At 39.7% G+C, this 23,022-nt stretch overlaps 1 protein-coding gene across 9 annotated transcripts in view; it reads left to right on the top strand.

The window, feature by feature from the left end:
* Positions 1-21,876, top strand: part of LOC103701473 (putative RNA methyltransferase At5g10620) — a 31,205-nt gene extending 9,329 nt beyond the window's left edge. For 3 of the 9 annotated variants that reach the window (XM_088716225.2, XM_088716227.2, XM_008783532.6), the window contains 3 exons: positions 15,840-15,985; positions 16,412-16,568; positions 18,377-20,310. In XM_088716225.2, coding sequence (XP_088572351.1) covers positions 15,840-15,985; positions 16,412-16,451 — 186 coding nt within the window. In that variant the 3' untranslated portion in view covers positions 16,452-16,568; positions 18,377-20,310. The other 6 variants (XM_089928953.1, XM_026802368.4, XM_008783531.5 and 3 more) reach the window with 6 other exon arrangements.
* Positions 21,877-23,022: the final 1,146 nt, after the last annotated feature.

The raw sequence follows: 23,022 nt of genomic DNA, 5'->3' as shown, positions 1-23,022 counted from the left end.
GCCATTTTGGAAAAACGGTCCACGACGATAAGAATGGAATCGTGTTTCCTGACGGTATAGGGAAGACCAAGCACAAAGTTCAAACTAATGTCATGCCAAGGACGATCGGGTACCGGTAAAGGGGTATATAGGCCAGTGTTCTGTTTTCGATATTTGGCTAATTGTCAAGTTCGACATTGGCCAATGATTTTAGCAACGTGCCTTTTTAGGCGAGGCTAGAAGAATTGACGTTCCACCTCTTCGATGGTCTTATCCCGTCCGAAATGCCCGAAAAGGCCACCTGTATGTACTTTCCACACCAAGAAATCTCTTACTGATGTTCGTGGGATACAAAGCTTTGCTTTCCTAAACAAATAACCATCTTGAAGGTGAAACCCATTGATCGAGGGCCCTCGTCCATCAGCAAGGGTTTTGTAGAGTTTTCCAAAATCAGAGCAAGATAAGTAGTCATCTATGAGTCGGTCGAAGCCCGTGACATGCACAGACATTGTCGAAAGGAGGGTCACTCGATGGCTCAGTGCATCCGCAGCAGTGTTGGAGGCACCTAATGTGTTTGAGGACAAAAGTGTACTTCTGGAGAAACTCAAGCCATTTGGCATGCCTAGAGTTTAGTTTCTTTTGGGAATTAAAGTAGCGAAGAGCTTCATGATCAGAGTAAAGGATGAATTCATTGGGCAGCAGATAAGGGCGCCAATACCAGAGGGCCTGAAAATTCCTTGTGCTTGGTCTTTCCCGTACCGTCAGGAAACACGATTCCATTCTTGTCGTCGTGGACTATTTTTCCAACATGGCCCACTTTATCCTTTGTTCCAAAACCTCAGATGCCTCCAAAGTGGCCAAACTCTTTTTTGATGAGATTGTCAAACTCTATGGCCTCCCAAAGACCATCGTATCCGACTGGGATGTACTTTTCATGAGTTACTTCTGAAAAATTATGGTACTCGGTTGGTACGAAACTCAAATTTTTTACTACTTATCATCCACAAACTGACTGCCAAACAGAAGTGGTCAACCGGAGTCTTGGTAATCTCTTACGGTGCCTTGTGGGCGAACATATTGGTAATTGGGATTGAGTCCTTCCTTGCGCACAGTTTGCATACAATAATTCGGTCAATAGGTCCATAGGCATGAGTCCATTTGAGGTCGTGCATAGTTACAAAGCTAGAAAACCTTTAGATCTTTTACCCATATCATCACATGTTAAGATTTTCGAGTCTGCACATGCATTTGCACAAGACATCCATGAGTTACATCAGAAAATCCAAAAGCGCATCTATGCAAGTAATGCTCAATATAAACTACAAGCTGACTCCTATAGGCAGGATAAGATATTCCAACTTGGGGACTATGTTATGGTACGTATTCGGCCGAAGCAGTTTCCGCATTAAACCGTTAAGAAACTGCAGGCTCGTAGTGCTGGGCCATTTCAGGTATTGCACCGGATGGGCATGAATGCCTATGTTATTGACCTTCCATCTGATTTTGGTATCAGCTCTACTTTTAATATTGAAGATCTGGTTGCTTACAAGGGTCCCACATCCATCCCCAATGACCCTTTCGTTGAGCCCTCTCTTGAGCCCGCTGCTTCCCCTATCCCTGATTTCATACCATTCCCACCAGCACAAAAAGAACTCATTGATGTCATTTTAGACAAGCAAGCCGTTTTATCCAGTGCTGGGAGCATTCAGCGCTTCTTGGTTCGTTGGAGAGGACGGGCAAGCTGTTTTATCCAGTGCTGGGAGCATTCAGTGTTTCTTGGTTCGTTGGAGAGGACGAGCAAGCTGTTTTATCCAGTGCTGGGAGCATTCAGCGCTTCTTGGTTCGTTGGAGAGGACGACCGGAGTCCGATTCGACTTGGATTACATGGGAGGAACTCCAGCATATTGATTCGAACCTTTTGGAGTATTATCAGACCTGCACCGAGCCGCGGTCGTCGAGGTCGACTTCTTCCCACGTGGGGAGAGTTTGTGCGGACACCAGTACCGGACTGCCTGTTACGCGGGGCCACGGTCGTCACAGGAGGATGGTCCAACTATTTTCATTGTGGCTGGATTGATTTAATTTTATGTTATTTAATTTTATGTTGATTGGGTTTATTTGCATATTATTATTTTAGGGCTTTTTGGGATTATTTTATTTGTAGGGGTCTTTTTGTTATTTTGTGACCCTATATATATGGGTCCATGCACTTGATTAGGGTTAATGCATGATTGAATGAAAAACCTCCTTTCTCTTCTTCTTTCTCCTCCTTTTCTCTTCTTTTTTTCCTCTTTCCCGTAGCCGTCTTGCATCAACTTACGAAAGTGGCTGGACCATCCTTTTGCGACGACCGTGGCCCCGCGTAACAGGCGGTCCGGTACTAGTGTCTGCACTACAAGTAGTATCGAAATACATCTACAATCATCCTTGGGTACGTGCTCTCATGAGAAAAGATGTACAAGGGGAGCTACTTAGGCCAGGGTTGACAAGATTTGCCACTAACTACATAGCATTGAAGAGCCTCCTTGATAATAAGCTTGGTTTGAGGGCTATGATGAGTTCTGATGAATGGAGGGCTTCTAAATATGCAAGGGCCAATAAGGGATGATGTGTTGAGGGTATTATATTGAGTAATGATTTTTGGAACAGATGCTCCAAGGTGGTTAAGGCAGTAGAGCCCTTGTATGTAGTGCTGTGGGTAGTAGATACTGAGAAGTTCTCTCAGATGGGCTATGTACATGCCAAGATGTCAACTTGCAAAGAAGAGATTATAGGAGCAGTAGGACAAAAGAAAGCAGCATCATATTTGTGTCACGACCCAAATCTGGACACGATTTGCCGCGCCCCAGATTCGGCCCGTGGCACGACCGTGCTACTACAGGCTATTGCCCGCAATAGCACGAAACCACAAAATCAAGTCATGACAAAGATAGTATTTATTCATAAAATGTTTTATGAAGGCATTGGTATAGAGCTTCTAAAATCATCCGGATTATCCAAAGTACACCCCAAACCTTAGACTTCGGGTTCCCTGCTCCTAGCATCTTACTGATCTGAAAAAAGGAACTGTATTGGGTGAATGAGTTTTATGACTCAATAAGTAACCATGTACTATCTTATTGGATCAAGTATAATATTTCTCATGCCAATGCATCATTTAAAGAAGATAACAATTATAACAAAGTAAAGCATTTCATAGGTAATATACTCAAAACAAGTCATAAAGCAATGCATGCTCCAGCCATGCAAGTTCATAAAATGATAATGCAATTCTTATAAAATGCTGCCATCTATCCATGCTTTATAAATCATGCTCTCAGACGGATGTGCTGCTATGGTCACTATAATCCCGTGACATGGCCGTATTTGTAGTCGACGAGTTTTCATAAATCATATTCGTTACCAACTTTAACCCATTGGCAGAGGGCCGTATACGTTGGATGCTAGCTCCAAAGTGTCAACTGGCCTCTATTTCTAGAGGCAGGCATAGCTATCTGAGAGTTCATAAATTATTATTCTTTTTCATAAATCATACCTTCATAAATAAGTTGAAAAATGACAAATGACATCGTAAAGTTTTAAAATGCATAATCATACCAAAAATATCATTTTCATACAATTTATCATAACCATAATTCATACCCAATTCGTAAAGAATGCAATTTAATCAAATTCATGAATCACATGCAATCATATGCTTGATCCTACTTTTGAAAAAATACATCATAACAATATATATTTTTTTATTTCATACTTACAATTAAACAGTGATTTGAAATCAATAAGATTTGTACTATGGTTACTTTGGTTCGTTCACAGAACCCTAATCTCTTCCGACAAATCTTATGTACCTATCAAATAGTTCAAAATGCATTATTCATTATTCGTTAAATTAAAACCCCGAAATGGACTTGAATAGATCTCAAGTCCCGACCAGGTAGTTCGAACTAAAACCTACTTATTGTAGAGAGAGAGGAGATACACCCAAAACGTGATCTCTCTCTTAATTATTATTTTATTCACTTATTCTATTATATATATATATATTTATTTATTTCTTTTCTCTTTTTTTCTTCTTTTTTTTCTTTTCTTCTTTTTCTTTTTTTTTCTTCTTTTTCTTTTCTTTTTCTTCTCTTCCTTTCTTCTTCCCGAAGCTTCCTTTTTCTTCTCCTTTCTTCTCCTCCCTTCTCCTTTCTTCTCCTTTCTTCTCCTCCCTTCTCCTTTCTTCTCCTTTCTTCTCCTCCTCTCTTCACCTTTCTTCTTCTCCTCCTGCAAACACAAAAGAGGGGGATGATCCTCGTCGGAGAGCTTGGGAAGGGCTGGGCTGAGGCTGGCAGCACCCGCGGTTGAGCCTGCGGCCACTTCTCGTGACGGCCGCAGCGCTCACGGCCGGGCTACCTGCAACCGGGCCGCCGTGACCGAGGCCAGCGGTACCTGCGACACTCGCGGCCAAACGTGGATGAGCCCCCCCTCGTTTTTTTTCTTCTTTTCTTTCTTCTCTTCTCCTTCCGTCTCCTTTCTCTTCACCGAGGCCCTCTGGCCCACTGAAGAGAAAGAAGGGGACTAGACTTCGGTTCGACTGGAGCCCCCGGCCGAGAGCCGACAGCGACTGCTGCCGAGCACCGTGGAGTCCCTCCTCTGTTTCATTTCGGAAACAAGAAAAGGAAGGCAGGGAAGAAGGGAACAAGATCAGACGACTTACCTAGCTCCGAGAAGAGTTGCGACCTCCTGCTCTGGCACCTCAGTTGTGGGTTCAGGAAACCCTATCCTTGACGGATGCCATTTAAGAGGCCACGGCGTCTCCATCCCCGTAATGCACGGGCAGAGGATGACGATCGCGATCCTTTGTTTTGTATTTTTTTTTTTTGGGGGGGGGGGGGGGGGCCTTGGCTGGGCCTATCGGCTTCAGCCCTTTTTGGGGCCTATTCTCATATTTTTTTAAAAAAAATTTGTCCTTGAAATTTACATATCCGAGTCTTCAAAAAGTTGTGGATGCCTCACTCGCATTTCATCTTCAAGTTTTCAGGTTGCCTTCCTTTTCGAATGGTCACTCCATTGAATCTTCACAAAGGGAATGGTGCGGCGTCTCAAAATCTGCTCCTTGCGATCAATGCTACGTAGAGGAATTTCTTCATAAGTTAAATCTTTTTCAACTTGCAATGGCTCATACTCCACCACGACTTGAATCCGAAATATACTTTCACAGTATAGAAACATAGTAGACATTGTGTACATTGGATAGCTCTGGTGGCAAAACTAATCTGTAAGCAACCTCTCCTGCTCTGTTCAGAATCTCAAAGGGGCCAATGTAGTGAGGACTCAGCTTACTATGTCTCGTAAATCTCATGACACCTTTCGAGGGTGAAACCTTTAAGAAAACAAAGTCACCCTCTTAGAATTCCAATTCTCTTTTTCTTTTATCTGCCCGACTCTTCTGTTTGTCTTGAACTGGCTTGAGCTTTTCTTAATAAGTAAAATCTTTTCTCTAGTATTTTGAACTAACTCAGGATCCAATAACTTCTCTCCAACATCATCCCAATGTATAGGAGATCTGCACTTTCTTCCATACAGGGCTTCATAAGGTGTCATCTGGATGCTAGAATGAAAACATTATTATAAGCAATTTGCACCAAGGTTATATAATCATCTCAACAACCTCCAAGATCAATTGTACATGTCAGCATATCCTTCAAGGTCTGGATCATCCTTTCTGGGTAAATATATACTTCAAGCTTTTATGATCAGTGAATACCTCAAATGACTCCCCATACAGGTAATATCGCCAAATCTTTAAAGCAAAGACTACTGCTGCCAATTCCTAATCATGCGCCGGATAGTTTTGCTCATAGGGCTTCAGCTGTTTAGAGGCATAAGTTACCATTTTATCATTTTGCATCAGTACACAACCCAACCCTTTCTTGGAGGCATCAGTATAAAAGGTGAAACCTCCAGCACTTGACGACAGAGTGAGAATAGGATCAGATACTAACCTTCGCTTTAACTCCTGAAAGCTTTGCTCACAATCCTCGCCCCATTCAAACTTTGCTTGTTTCTGAGTTAAATGAGTCAAAGGAGCAGCTATCCGAAAAAATCCTTCCACAAACCTTCGATAGTACCCAGCCAAACCCAAGAAGCTTTTGATCTCGGTCATGTTTGTCGGACGAGGCCAGACCACTACTGCTTCTATTTTCTTTGGGTCCATTGACACCCTTCTTTGGAAATCACATGCCTGGAGAATGCGATGCTGTCCAGCTAAAACTCACATTTGCTTAACTTGGCATATAGCCTCTTCTCCTGTAGAGTCTGGAGCACCACTCGCAGGTGATCATCATGTTCTTCTTTGCTCTTAGAATAGAGCAATATGTCATCTATGAAAACATTGACAAAATGATCCAAAACTGCTCGAAGACCCTGTTCATTAAATCCATAAAGGCAGCTAGTGCATTGGTTAGTCCGAACGGCATAACCCAAAATTTATAATGCCTATACCTAGTTCGAAATGCTGTCTTAAATAGGAGGTAGCCCAAGTAGATCCTCCGAAAAAACATCTGGATATTCCCTCACAACAGGAATATCAACCAGCCTTGTTTCTTTTTGAGTATCAACCATATAGGCTAAATAGGCCTGACATCCCTTTCTTAACGCCTTCCTTGCACTCATAGTAGAAATAATGTACAAAGAGGGCTTCATGGTGGGTGCATCACCTTGATAGAAGAATTCCAGCTCACCAGGTTTCTAAAACACTGCCCTTTTTCCAAAGCAGTCAATATGAGCATAATACTCGGACAGCCAATCCATCTGAAGGACAACATCAAAGTAATGCATATCTAGTTTCATCAGGTCTGCTGACAACTCTCTCCTATATGAATTATGCAGTTCTTAAAACCAGAATCTACCACTACTATCTTCTTGAGAGGAGTAGCAACATGCAATGGCTCATCTAACTTATCAGGCATATAATTCAAAGATGCAGAAAAAGATGCAATGCCTTCTCTGCTCTCTTCCACTCAACCTTAACCTTCTGAGCTCTTTCTGGTACATCTCCATAGCTGGTGAAAAGATGAGATGACAACTGGGATCGTATCCCATATCTCCGGTCCTGCTTAAATCTATTTGCCTTACTCTTTTCAACCTCCATGAGCTGGGGACAAAATCGACCTAACTCATTGAGCTTCTTAGCATACTCCAGTACTGTCATATCTTCTGTCTGCCTCAAAGACAAGAACTCATTCTTTTTTGATAGCCTTACTGACTCAGAAAAGTACTGATCATAGAATATTTCCTTGAACTCATCCCAGGTCAGCTAATCATCTTCATTTTCGGTTGCAACTTTCATGGCCATCCACCAGAATTCTGCATTTTCTCTCAGCATCGGTACAACCAATCTAACCTTCACATTCTCAGAATACTGCAATGCATCAAGCATCTTCTCCATCTCTCGAATCCAGGCCTCTGCGGCTAGAGGATTAGCTCCACCATTGAACATGGATGGATTGAGCCTCCGGGATCTCTTGTAGTAAGACTCCATAGGTGGTGCAGGTCGGGCAGCGACCTGCATCTGTTGTTGCTGCTGAAAGAGCTGAGCCACTATCTGGCAAACACCGCCTATGTCTGCCTGGGTGGCTGCAGAGTTAGGAGCTTGCTCAACTGGCTGGCTGGCAGCTCCATTCATAGTAGCTCTTGCCCCTCTTTCTAGCTGCGATCTCGGCCAAGGTTTTAGTAAGGGGCAGTTAGAATTAGTTTAGCTAGATCATTTTCATTGTTTAATAAGAATGGAAATAAATAATTAAAAAAATCTTAATTACTGTCCTTGACAAATATTGATATTTGGGATAGGCAAAACAATGAGCTCCATGGAGTAGGAGACCCTAGCCAAGATTGCGGCTAGAAAGAGAGGGGCAAGAGCTACTACGAATGGAGCTGCCAGCCAGCCAGTTGAGCAACCTCCTAACTCCGCAGCCACCCAGGAAGACATAGCCGGTGTTTGCCAGGTAGTGGCTCAGCTCCTTTAGCAGCAGCAACAGATGCAGGCTGCTGCACAACCTGCCCCGCCTATGGAGTCTTACTATGAGAGATTCTAGAGGCTCAATCCATCCATATTCGATGGTGGAGCTGATCCTCTAGTCGCAGAAACCTGAATTCAAAAGATGGAGATGTTTGATGCATTGCAGTATCCCGAGAATGTGAAGGTCAGATTGGTTGTATCGATGCTGAGAGGAAATGCAGTGTTCTGGTGGACGGCTATGAAAGCTGCAACTGAAAATGAAGATGATTAGCTGACCTGGGATGAGTTCAAGGGAATATTCTATGATCAGTATTTTTCTGAGCCAGTAAGGCTATCAAAAGAGAATGATTTCTCGTCTTTGAGGCAGATAGAGGACATGACAATACTGGAGTATGCTAACAAGTTCAATGAGTTAGGCTGGTTCTGTCCCCAGCTCATGGAGGTTGAAAAGAGTAAGGCAAATAGATTTGAGCAGGGCCTGAGATATGGGATATGATCCCAGTTGTCATCTCGTCTTTTCACTAGCTACGGAGATATACTAGAAAGTGCTTTGAAGGTTGAGGCTGAGTGGGAGAGATCAGAGAAGGAAAGGGGTGACAAAAAGAAGCCCAAAGTGATAGAGAATTAGATTAGCCGGTCGAGGAACTCTGGAGGCAACCCAAACAAGAAGAAATTTGAAGCTTGTCACTACCGTGGTAAGTTTCATGCTGGACCTTGCCTGAAGAGGATGGGAGCCTGCTTCACATGTGGACAGCCAGGACACTTGGCTCAAGACAATCCGGAAAGAAGAATGACACTGCACCTACTAGGCCGGCTGATCAAAGACAGAGAGGAGGTGCACGGGTTTTCGCACTGACTTGGCAGGATGCTAGTGCCAGTGACAGAGTTGTGACAGGTATGGATCCCATCAACTCTGTAGATGCTTCTGTACTGTTTGATTCTAGCTCTACTCATTCCTTTATATCCTCCAAGTTCTCTGCATCTTTGAATTATATGCCTGATAAGTTAGATGAGCCATTGCATGTTGCTACTCTCACGAAGACAGTAGTGGTAGATTCTGGTTTTAAGAACTGCATAATTCATATAGGAGAGAGTTGTCAGCTGACCTGGTGAAACTAGATATGCATGACTTTGATGTTATCGTTGGGATGGATTGGCTGTTCGAGTATCATTTTCATATTGACTGCTTTGGAAAAAGAGTAGTGTTCCAGATACCTGGTGAGCTGGAATTCTTCTATCAAGGTGATGCTTCCACCATAAAGCCCTCTTTGCACATTATTTCTGCTATGAGTGCAAGGAAGGCGCTAAGAAAGGGGTGTCAGGCCCATCTAGCCTATGTGGTTGACACTCAAAAAGAAACAAGGTTGGATGATATTTCTATTGTGAGAGGATATCCAAATATTTTTCCGGAGCATCTACCTGGGCTACCTCCTGATCGAGAGATTGATTTCAAAATTGATCTCATACCGGGTGTTGGACCAATCTCCAAGGCTCTTTATCGGATGGCCCTTGCAGAGCTGAGAGAATTGAAGATTTAGCTATAGGAACTCTTAGAGAAGAAATTCATCAGCCCAAGTGTTTCTCCATGGGGAGCTCCTGTCTTATTTGAAAAGAAGGATGGAAGCTTGCGGCTATGTATTGATTATAGGGAGCTAAACAAGGTGATTGTAAGGGATAAATATCCTTTTCCTCGGATTGATGATTTGTTTGACCAGCTGAAAGATGCCCAAGTCTTCTCAAAGATAGATTTGCGGTCTGGTTATCATCAGTTGAAAAGCCAAGCTGAGGATGTGCCTAAGACAACATTTCGAACTAGATATGGGCATTATGAATTCTTGGTTATGCCGTTCGGACTAACCAATGCACCAGCTGCCTTTATGGATTTAATGAACAGGGTCTTCAGGCAGTTCTTGGATCATTGTCATTATTTTCATAGATGATATATTGACCTATTCTAAGAGCAAAGAAGAACATGAAGATCCCTTGCGAGTGGTGCTGCAGACTCTACAGGAGAAGAGGCTATATGCCAAATTGAGCAAATGTGAGTTCTGGCTAGACAGCATCGCATTCCACGGGCATGTGGTTTCCAAGGAAGGGGCATCAGTGGACTCAAAAAAAATAGAAGCAGTGGTGGTCTGGCCTCGTCCTACAAACATGATTGAGATCAAAAGCTTCTTAGGTTTGGCTGGGTACTATAGAAGGTTTGTGGAAGGATTTTTCCGGATAGCTGCTCTTTTGACTCGTTTAACCTTGAAACGAGCAAAGTTTGAATGGGGATAGGATTGTGAGCAAAGCTTTCAGGAGATAAAGTGAAGGTTAATATCTGCTCCTATTCTCACTCTGCCGTCAAGTGCTAGGGGTTTCACCATCTATAGTGATGCTTCCAAGAAAGGGTTGGGTTGTGTACTGATGCAAAATAATAAAATAGTGACTTATGCCTCTCGACAGCTGAAGCCCTAGAAGCAAAACTATCTGACGCATGATTGAAAATTGACAACGGTAGTCTTTGCTTTAAATATTTGGCGACACTACCTGTATGGGGAGTCATGTGAGGTATTCACTGATTACAAAAGCTTGAAGTATATATTTACCCAGAAAGGATGATCCAGACCTTGGAGGATATGCTGAGGACATCTACAGTTGATCTTGGAGGTTGCTGGGATGATCAATAGCCTTGGTGGAATTTGCTTATAATAACGTTATCGCTCTAGCATCCAGATGGCACCTTATGAAGCCCTGTGTGGAAGAAAGTGCAGATCTCCTATACATTGGAATGATGTTGGAGAGAAGTTATTGGATCCTGAGTTAGTTCAAAATACTAGAGAAAAGATTTTACTTATTAAGAAAAGCTCAAGCCAGCTCAAGACAGACAGAAGAGTCGGGCAGATAAAAGAAGAAGAGAATTGGGATTCTAAGAGGGTGACTTTGTTTTCTTAAAGGTTTCACCCTCGAAAGGTGTCATGAGATTTGGGAGACATAGTAAGCTGAGTCCTCACGACATTGGCCCTTTTGAGATTCTGAACAGAGTAGGAGAGGTTGCTTATAGATTAGCTTTGCTACCAGAGCTATCCAATGTACACAATGTCTTCCATGTTTCTCTACTACGAAAGTATATTTCGGATCCAAGTCATGTGGTGGAGTATGAGCCATTGCAGGTTGAAAAAGATTTGACTTATAAAGAAATTTCTCTACGCATCATTGATCGCAAGGAGCAGATTTTGAGGCGGCGCATCATTCCCTATGTGAAGATTCTGTGGAGTAACCATTCGGAAAGGGAGGCAACCTAGGAACTTGAAGATGAAATGCGAGCGAGGCATCCACAACTTTTTGAAGACTCAAATATGTAAATTTCAAGGACAATTTTTATTGAGGGAAGAATAGGAGAATATGCCCCAAAAAGGGCTGAAGCCAGGAGGCCCAGCCGACTTCAGCCCAAGGCCCAAAAAAAAATAAATAAAAGTATAGAACAGAGGATCGCGATCCTCTGCCTGTGCGTTATGGGGGCAGAAACGCCGCGGCCTCTTGAATGGCTTTCGATTCTGCTCAACCACCGCGAGCATCACAACGGTGAACGTGCCACGGCCATTTCAAAAATCCGCCTATAAAATAAAAAAATAAAATATAAATAAATAAATAATATATAATAGAATAAGTGAATAAAATAATAATTAAGAGAGATCATGTTCTGGGTGTATCTCCTCTCTCTACTTAATATGTAGGTTTTAGTCCGAATTATCCGGTCGGGACTTGAGATCTATTCAAGTCCATTTCAGAGTTTTAATTTAATGAATAATGATAATGCATTTTGAACTATTTGATAGGTACAGAGGATTTGTCGGACGAGATTAGGTTCTGTGAGCGAACCAAAGTAACCCTGGCACAAATTTTATTGATTTCAAAACACTATTTAATTATAAGTATAAAATAAAGAAACATATATTTGTTATGACGTATTTTCTCAAAAGTAGGATCAAGCATATGATTGCATGTGATTCATGAATTTGATTAAATTGCATCCTTCATGAATTGGGTATGGATTATGGTTATGATAAATTGCATGGAAATGATATTTATGGTATGATTATGCATTTTAAAACTTTACGATGTCATTTGTCATTTTTCAACCTATTTATGAAGGTATGATATATGAAAAGATTAATAATTTATGAACTCTTAGATAGCTATGCCCGCCTCTAGAAATAGAAGTCAGTCGTCACCCTAGAGCTAGCATTCAACGAATACGACCCTCTGCCAACGGGTTAAAGTTGGTAACGAATATGAGTTATGAAAACTCGTCGACTATGAATACGACCCTGTCACGGGATTATAGTAACCATAGCAGCACATTCATCTGAGAGCATGATTTATAAAGCATGGATAGATGGCAGCATTTTATATGAATTGCATTATCATTTTTATAAACTTGCATGGCTGAGGCATGCATTGCTTTATGACTTGTTTGAGTATATTATCTATGAAATACTTTACTTTGTTATAATTGTTATCTTTTTTAACTAATGCATTGGCATGAGAAATATTATGCTTGATCCAATATGGTAGTACATGGTTACTTACAGAGTCATAAAACTCATTCTCCCCATATGGTTCCTTTTTCAGATCAGTAAGATGCTAGGAGTAGGGAGCCCGAAGTCTAGGGTTTAGGGTGATGTACTTTGGATATCCGGATGATTGTAGAAGCTCTGTACCGATGCCTTTGGAAAACATTTTATGAATAAATACTATCTATCATGACTTGATTTTGTGGTTTCATGCTAATATGGGCAATAGCCTGTAGTAGCACGGCCGTGCCACTGGCCGGATTTAGGGTGCGACAAATCATGTCCGAATCAGGGTCGTGACATTTAATGGTATCAGGGTGAACCCAGCTCATAATCTATGTGGACTAGGGACACAACAGCACAGATCTATTGGGGCTGACCATGGGTTGATCGTGGTACTTGTAATTAGATTTGAATAGATTGAACCCTTAGCCTGACGAGAACGTCAGAGCTTAAATGGAGTGAGTATGTGAGGATCCATGCGGGTATGTGTTTAGTCCCACATCGGTTATTCGCTGGATAGATCTTGGGCACTTATATAGGATCAAGGAACCCAAATAATACTTTTCGGCTAGCCATTTTGGATGAGGTCCTGGGTTGTTACAATTTGCACGTCATCGAGGATAGGTGGGATACTCAAATGGGGAAGAAATTGCACTTGGCAGGTAAAACTTGCTTGAATCTCAAATCTCATTTATCCTTTATCAATAATCTGTTGATGTCTTTGCTCTTAATCAATATTGTCCTTATTTTTTGTACAGCCTACTATTTAAATCCTAAGTACTAGTATGACAATAATGTTGCCTTGGATGAGGAGCTGCTGATGGCTCCGAGGAATGTGGTGTATACTGTATAGGCTACAAAGTGATCCAAACTTGGTTGCAGAAGCTATAAGTGAGGAAATAAAAGAGTACATGCCTAAGTAGGATTGCTAGTGTATTTTTGAATTATATAAGTTATTGAAATTAAATGACCTCCAATGAGAAGTCTATTAATTGGGCAGATGAAAATTTTTCATGAGAGGAAAGGGAGCTTTGGAGAACATGGAGCACACAGATCCATATCTAAAATGTCACCCGGTATAATTATGGGACTATTTTTTATTATCTTTCAATCTATGTATAGCTGAGGAAATAAGCATTTATATAGATACGTATTATTTACATGGGAGTGGTGGGTCCAATGGGGCACATCCACACCAAATCTAAGAAAGATTGCCATTCGGATCCTATCGCAAACTGTCTCATCAAGTGGATGCGAGCACAACTAAAGTACATTTGCTCTGATCCATATGAAAATTGGAAACCGCCTAACCTCATAAAGATTGAGAGATCAGGTTTTTATCCACTACAATATGAGATTGAAGCTCAAGTATGTGAATAAGGGGAAAGAGCCTAAGCAAGATGACTTATTCGAGGAGGATTTTGTCCATGATGAAGAGGATCCTATGCTGGGCTGGGTTGCAGCTCAGAAAGCACGGGACCCACCGATGTTGGATGAGCCAAGAGATCCTCCCCAACCATGCAAAATAATAGCACATAAGGCAGGGGTACAAGATGGGGTTCAATGTGTGGCCTCTCATTTATCTCCGGTTCAGAGTGGAATGCAAGATGCTGAGGAGATGATGGTAGCATGTAGTTGGCGATTTGAGAATTCTAATCAATGATTTGATTGCAGAATGTTTTTAGTGCAACACATTACACATGGGTCTCCAGAGATAGCCAAGGCATTGAGAGCAGTAGTAGAGGTAGGGTAAGTCAACAGGTAAAGGTCAGTCAGAGCTTGAGAGGGAGCCAGAGTTGCAGTTAAGGAGAGTTGTGGGAAGTCCGAATCAAAGGGAAAGGCAGCAATTTATCCAGTAGGGTAATTCATGATAGCGAGAGAACTGAGCCGTCAGATCCTAAATTGCCTAGATCATCTCATGATAATAGCGATGATGATAATGATAGCACGAGTGATGATGGATCTGAGGAGCATGATGGTCAGGGTAGAGGAGATGGTGAAGCATATGGGATCAACCTTTTACTAGAGGCATAGAGTTTACTCATAGGATTAATACCATGGAGCCCGACCTAGATCCAGATATCAGAACGAGGAGTTGCTGGCCTATAGAAGGGGGAGAAGAATTGTTGCAGGACGTGGCACACAAGCTGCGGATATTTTGAATCCTTTTCATAAGGAGTTGAGAATAACTGAGGAACGTTGACATCGAGCATATTTGGAGTTTATGGCATGGATGGAGCAAGTTGTTCCGAGAAGCAAGTTGGAGTTTGATCAAGTTAGGTCGTCATCATCATCAACTAGAGCAATCCATTGGAGAATCAGATAGTCAAAGTGCATATTATAGCCCTTCTCCTACATATGATTCAGATGTATACTCCCAATAATCATATCCTGAGGAGTATTCTCATATGCAATATCCATCTTTACATAGGTACATTCCAAGGCCACAGTATGATACTGCCTCTCATTATCCTGAGCAAGGATGGCCAGTCTCTTACCCAATGTACTATCAGGAGGGTTATCTCGGACAATATCAAGTACAAATGAGCAATAGGGATGGGCTCAGTATCAAGATTGGCATCATATTTGAGGACCTGATTATAAGTAGGACCCAGATGTTTACGAGCACCATAGGCATTCCACCTGCGATTAGCAGTAAATTTGATATGTTTATCTTAAACTAATGAATCTATTTTTTGTAATATTGAATATGATTATTACATAGTATTAGCATAGTTATATTTTCATTTACAAGAGACCAAGCTCAGTATAGTAAAAATTGCAACTTTTTCATCAAACTTCATCATTTTTGCTTTATCAAGTACTCGTGCAACACCAAATATAAGAGATCGTTGCTTAGTAATCAAAAAAGGATTTCCATTCTCCAATAACCTGGAAGACCATAATGTGTTATAGTGTTAGTTTTAAATAGAGCCAATTTATCATAAATATATTACTTTAGAAGTTCAAATATGTTTAAACAACAAATAAAGCAGTAAAACTTTGAGATAAATTTTAAAAAATAAAAAAATAATAAATATATAAAAAAGGGCATCGTGGGCATATATTGGGATGCTCGATCAGGATGGCCACTGAGATGGGGCGGGACACAGGGTGTCCCATTATGTGGGAAAAATTGGGACGCCTCCGTCCCACGGGATTTAAAATCTTGTTCTTAATTGATCAACTGTTACTCTGTTAGAGGGACCTATAAGAGCCTTGCCTGTCAAGCATGCAAATCTTTTATAAGGATTTTTTCATGTGAAATCTGCATTTTGTTGAATTTCTTTCAGGGATCATCAAGACTTGTGTTTTGCATTGGTGGTCCTTATGGTCATGGGCAGCAAGTGCGTGATCGTGCTGATGTGATCATTAGATTGTCCTCCATGGTTTTGAATCACCAGATTGCATTAATAGTGCTACTGGAGCAACTATATAGGTAAGCTTCTGTATTGTTATTATATTTTTTCTGTTGAGTTCTTCATGTGGTATTGATTATGTAACAAAACATGAAACAATATTTTATACTCTTGTAAGAGGGTGCAATGGGCCAAACATGGTAAACCTATCTAAAGTTTTAATTTCATGACCCACTGTCCTTGTCGTTAAATTCATGTGATCGTGTAAATTCTAACAGTATTGTCTGAACTATTGATCTCTCTATCTCTCTATAGCAATTGCAAAAGCACGAATCCTTTCTTTTCACTATATGCTTTCGAAGGTTTTGTCTTTCTTTAGCTGAAAGATAACCAGATTGGATAGGAAAGGGCTTGTTCATTATAGTTATTCCTGTGATATAATTCTGTACTTCTACTAACCTCTCACTTTAGGTCGACTTACAGACTCTTCCGCATTTGCTTTTCAGAGCATGGACTATTATCAAAGGGCAGAAGTACCACCACTAGTACAGGCAACAAAGTCAACTAAAAGCCTGTGGTCTTTTCTAGTGCAAATGTCGAGCATGCCAACATAACATTCATGCTAGCTATTTCTCAAAAACATCTTGCTAGCTGTCTTTGCAGGTGAGTATGCCAATTATAGTTGCCATTACCATTCGTGTTTATATTAATACTATCTCATGCTTTTCCACTACAAAATATTTTGTTAACATTATAAGTTTTAGTTAGTAGTTCATGGAATTGGCCCCACAAGTTAACAAAAATATAAAATCACTTTAGCAATTGGTTATCCTATTATGGTTCATGTGCTACTTTGCACTAGAAGAGTTCCCAGCATCAAAGCATGCAAGTTGTAGATTGATTAGTGTATTGTTAGAAGGATTCATTCACTTTTTTACCATTCATACTTCGAGGTTGCTAGTGCTTACATACATTTAGGCAAACCTATTCATGTATCCGCTAACAATGTCTTGAAAGTTGCATGAAGTGCTACAGAAACATTTAAGAAAAGTCATTTTTTCTAATTCCCACCAAATACTTCAATATATAGTTCCAAATTCAGAGGCATAAGTAAGACTTTTCATTCTGGTCTAACAGATTTTCCTAAATATTTTCCCCTTTAGCTGTAATTGATCATATTATACATTTTTCCTCTTGTAAATGATCACATCATACTCTTCCTTGGCATTAAGATACATACCAGAATGAAAAGGTTAAGATCATTTTTGTTCGTAATGTCATTAGGCTGAGTTTTTTTTTCCTGATATGAGGTTTTATAATCCAGTTGCATGTGCTACCTGATTAGTGCTGCATGGATACAGATGCAATAGTCAGATTTCGACACATGTTGGAGCATCTAATTAGGCAGAAGGAAAGAAAAAAAATGTTGAAAAAGGGACAGCATAATTTTATGTAAATTGAAATAAATAGTCTTTTTTCAATATAAGCAAAATATACACTAAGACATATTATTTGTTAAAGACTTGTCATAAATATGTTTCAAACTCCGAATTTACCTTAAGGATATAAGTAACACGACATTGGAAAGCTATTTTTATACCCATGTACTTTACCAACATCAAAAATAGCAGAAGCCCACTTCTAGTGACATTATGGTTGGTTGAACTTATAGTGGGGCACAGACTGGTGCATGAGAGCTGAATGGCTTGAGACATGTCTCTACAATTATGATCGAGCATTAAATCATGTAAACTGGATTTATGGAGCAGGTTAGTTTTCACTCTAAATTGATTTGCTTATGTTTTTGTATAAGGGGAATAAAACATTAGAAGTAGGTTTCATTTGTTGGTCATTAAATCTGATATGATATGTCTGTCTGTAAAAGGAGTTGGTAATGACCCAAGAGAATATTGGGATCTAGTGTCTCAAAACAAGCAATCACAACCTGAGATTATTTTGATGTTCAGATCAATGTTTTCTTTCTCGTTCTAAAGTATAGGATATTGCGAACTTGTCCTACGGCACTTGTACCAAGCTTTGCTGTACCAACCTGTACAGACTGTGCTATATCATATCAATAAGGTACCAGTATGGTACTGAGGCTCAATTCAGTATGAGTCAAACTAGTCCGTACTAGTCTAAATCGAGTGGACCCGCCCCAAACTGCCTGGTATCGTCCGAAACCAGGATGTGTACCATAAGTCACACCAACTTGTACCGCTAGGTTTGGGGCAGTACCATGATAAAAAGAAAAAAGAGGGACGGGAGTTAGAGAGTACTTCGGTAAGGGGTGTGTATGGTACTTTACAAAACTAGTAATATATCAATATTACCAGTACATTTAAAAATAAATTTTTCCTAGATTATTTCCTACTGAAGAAATTGAGTTTTAAATAAAAAATGTTTTCATAAATCAAGTTCACGTCTCAGACTTCAGAGAACCAAGATTTAATTTTGACAATTTTGTGTAGGCAAAAACCTATGATCCTGAAGCTGAGTTTGTTGCATACTAGTTTCCAGAGCTATGAGCTTCCAAAGGAGAGCTTTTTTCCCAGGACAATCATATATCAAGCAAGTTATACCTTTAAAGTTTGAGAGCACAAATCAGAGGAATGATCATGCCAAAAGAGGGGAAGATGGAACAATATGAGAAGCTCAATACTGAAATAATAAATGACAGCAAACTTTTTTTTTTCACTAGAATTCAGAATTATTTGGACAGAAATTGAAACGAGACAATTGTTTATACTACCTTTTCATTGAATATAAACTAAAACATCAGTAGTTTCTGATGATTCATTACCAGAATTCAGAATGATATATCATCATGCCAGGACATAGAAGAGTCTGATGATTTCTTAACTTGGTATGAGGTACATAAATGTAGAACTGACTTCATTACTTGTACTGATGGATTAGCTCTACTGCAGTTTGTCTGCAGATAGCTACCAATCCAATTTGGATCCTGATAAGGATTGAACCATAACTTGGTTGCAGAATTAAGTTTTCTGGAACTTGAAAAGAAAAACATCCTCTCATTAGTCAGATAAAGAAAGAAAACATTTCTCCAAAGACTTAAAAATAAATAAATAAGTAAATAAATAAACAAAACAGATTATGGTAGTGAAAAAATAATGAGGCATAGATAAAGTTATAGTGGAATTTAAACAGAAGACTAGGCAGAAGAGAGAAGTGAGAGGGAAAAAAAAGAGGTACTCAAGTTGAATACATGCTGATTATCAAATTTGCAACTGGAAAGCCCTCCTTTTGCAGGATTAAATAAGTGCCCCCTGTATTTTGTACTCTTTTGTTTTTATGCTTCCAGCTCCTGTTTTCTACCTCAAACTTGTGACAAGCTACTTTTTTAAACTAGAGATTGAGCACAGGTTTGTTAAATTTAAGACATGAAGCAGCCTGCTGTTTAGTTGCCAACTTTTATGAAACGAGGCCGACACAAAATATAATGGACGAAATTAGCATTACAAAAAATAATGTTTGATCGCTTTTCTTTAAGGCCAGTTTAACAAAATGACAAATTATAAAACCTGGATCATTAACCAGAACTATAATTGGCACTTAGGAGGCCTTTTTGCACCCTTGGCTCATGGAAATATCTCAGATGAGAGGATTGCTTGCTCTGATTGGTGGAGAACCAGCATAGCAGGGAGGTGAAGCGTGCAGAGTACTGCAGCAAATATCTTCAGCTTATTATCTAGCTTTTCTAGTGCTTATGTACTTGCTGATCAGCCAATGCAGACAAAATTTAGAAAATTAAGAGAAATACTAATAATTCCAACCCACATATATGGGATGAGGCTTGTAAGTCTTCCTCTTTTTTATTTTTCTCAACATCGCAGATAACTATTTTCCAATCATATAGCATATCATAATTTTCTTTAATAATGAAATCCATTATTCTGTAATTTAGTGACAAGGAATTTACAAAGAGATGGATCTAGTGTTTTCCTGTTCTTCTTGATAGATTATATACCTTGATTTTTAGTGCCAACTCCAAATATAGATGGTTCATCCTGTGCATCTAAGTTAAGCTGCAAGCAGCTTGCTTCGGATCAATCTGTGCCTCGATCTCAGGCCATGAATCAAAGATTCCTCCTAGCGAGCAGGACCATGAACGTGAAGGAAACGGCAAAACAAGGTTGCTTGCTCTCAACCGCAGCCTCCTTAACAAAATAGAACGTTTCTTCTGTAACACAAGGCTGATATGTTTCGTAGCAGCCAAGAATTAGTTGATCTATTAGGTTCTTCGATTTTTTTCTTGTTTGGAGAAGAAAGATCCAAACAAACAAAAAAAAACATCTTTGATTATGAGGAAGGCTCCCGTTTCCGATTCATGTTTGGACCTTCACCATCAATCATGAAGCAATCTAGAAAATCCTTGCTTTTAAATTTCTGTCAATTATGTGACGGTTGCAAAAAGATACACCTGGTGTTTCTTTTCTTTTGTACAGGACAGATGACGACTTCATTCCTGCTCAGGCATTTTCCCATCATAATGGCTGTTCCCAATTCTCCGAGCTCCTTCGTTTCACGCTCACTAAGTAATCCATTGCTAAAGAGCAGCAGGACCTAAAATACGTCTCTAGGAAAATACCTTGTGGCAAGAGTGCATCACTTAGAGCATCAAAAACTATAGAGGAGAAACCATTCTCCACAATTAAGGGAGATAGCTGATAGTATGAATTAACATTCTTATTATTCCATCTCCAGAAATTCGAGTCCAACCCACGGCCTTTGAAATCGCACAAATTAAATCCTACTGAACAAATTTTCAATCAAAGAAAAAAAAATCCTACTGCACAATTCAATAAACTGTTTTTTGATGTTCCAAATCAGCAGATTTTTACCATGAAAAAAAAGAGAGAGAAAATATGAAGAAAATGAGATGCCATCACTAAGAAAAGGTACAGCATGTTCCGAGCAACTCCAATCCGGGCAATTAAATAAACTTACCTACACGATACATAGGGTATTTCTTTTCTAATTTCATCGGAGAAACCTAATCTCTAATTGCCTCATTTTAATGGAAGTAAGTTACAAAAATTTTTTGATGTTAGGGATAAATTATATTTTTCTTCAATAATTACAAAATCTATGCTTATCTTTTTGAAGTTTATATTTATCTAACATTTTAATTTACAACTTAACAGAGTATTAGTTAAACCGTTAATTTCAAATGAAATATAAATATCATATTAGAAAAAAGTTTCAGAAATGATCAAAATAATCTTAGTGGCATAACAGCCACTCAAAAACATAAGAAAATATGCACATCTTCCTAATTTTAATTTTTCACATAAGGTAAATAGATCCACTACCATCATTAATTTAATTCGGTGTAAGTAAAAATTTTACAAACTATTAGATATAAATGCAATGATTATAAATCTTAAAGAATTTTTGTAATTGATTTTTTAAAACAATTATAGGCTTTGACCAGAACTCTATCTTCATGTAACGGGCGATTGATTATATGGTGGGTAAAAATCCCTGAGCAAAGTTGCGGGATCTGGAGACGGCTATTCGAAGCACGTATCGTGGAGCTGCATCAATTCCTAAGAATGGCATTGAATATGCCTGTAAAGGAGGATGGAAGTGGAGGGACACTAAAAGGTGAAACCATCGCACTATTGTTCGTACCACAAGGATTTCCTTGTAGATTTAGGATCCGCATCAACAGTTGTTTCGTCGCAGTTTCTTTAGGATCTCCCTGCAGATATAGCATTTTGATCTGGACGATTGATAATTTTTTTTATGCATATTTCTTTATTGTTTCGGTTTTAGTTTCTTGTGATATGGTTTGATGGTGTTAAGGTTTTGAGGATTTGTTAGTTGTTTTAACAAAAACAAGGTCATCATGTAAACATCATCATCCCACATAACACAAACATCAAACTCTTATTTAATATCCATACTGCTTGTCAAAATAAAATTTTACGATCATGGTTAAATATATATTTGGGCATTGTTCTATCTCATGGGTAAAATGTATCTGTGCATACGTACTGCTTCTTTGAATAAAATAATATTTAAAAAATCAAGATTATTGCCAATTTTCTCTCTAGATGAGCGTATACATCTGAAAAGGAAAATAATATTTTCTTATTAAAGTGTCATTACTTTTTCCATTATTTTCGATTTTATAACCAACTATCGTAAGAACTATTATTGAATACTGAAACATATGAATCATGTATATTGTAGGACAAATAACAGTCATCATAACTATTATAGTAATCAATGTTAGACTATAATAGGTGAATGTGAAAATAGGCTGCAAAATGACCCACTTGAAAGGGTGCTTCTTAAAAGAGGTATGTCTCTTCAAAAGAGTTGCATCTTTTCATTGATGCATCTTTTCATTGCATCTTTGTATGAATGCATCTTTTCATTTAAAAGACATGACTATTAGCATGAAAGACAATTATTCATAGGGATGTGTCTATTCATTTGAATAGAAAAGACATGTCTCTTCACTTGGTGTCTATTCTGAAAAGTCACCATGAACTCTATAAATAGAGCTTTCCTCCAACCATTCTACACACCGAATTTTTCCAATTCATCTAGTTCTCTCATTCTAAGAGAGCATAAGTGAGTTCATTTTTTTTTTTTTTTTGGTAAACCGGCTTCTCACTACATACGACGATGAGAGAGCCCAGAACTGTCACAAAGCAAAACACGATCAAATGCCTGCGGCACATGGTCGGAGGAACCCCAAAAAACAAAACCAGAATGGTGAGCTGCATAGAAGGTGACCCAGTCCGCAGCCCTGTTCGCCTCCCGAAACACATGTGAAATCCGGAGTAAGTCTAGCTCCTCCCCCATGCTCCGGATGTCCCGGAGTAATGGGTGCAAGTCCGACCTGGCATGTCGGCAGCGAATCCAGTCCACTACTGTGGTCGAGTCACCCTCTAGAAGAATCCGTCAGGCACCCAGGTGTACTCTAGCATATACAAGACCCTCCCATGCCGCGTGCAACTCCGTCACATGGACAGATCCCTCAAAAGTGCGCCGGCCTCCTGCCACAATCAGTCTGGAGTCATGGTCTCTGATAACAAAGCCCACTCCACATCTGCTCCCGCCCTCCGCTACGCTGCCA

This window comes from Phoenix dactylifera, chromosome 2 (genome assembly GCF_051530095.1).
Source record: "Phoenix dactylifera cultivar Ajwa chromosome 2, Ajwa_hap1_PhDact_Kaust_v1.1, whole genome shotgun sequence".
Taxonomy (NCBI): Eukaryota; Viridiplantae; Streptophyta; class Magnoliopsida; order Arecales; family Arecaceae; genus Phoenix; species Phoenix dactylifera.
The sequence above is the reverse complement of the archived record's forward strand: the minus strand, read 5'-3'. Positions and strand labels throughout refer to the sequence as shown.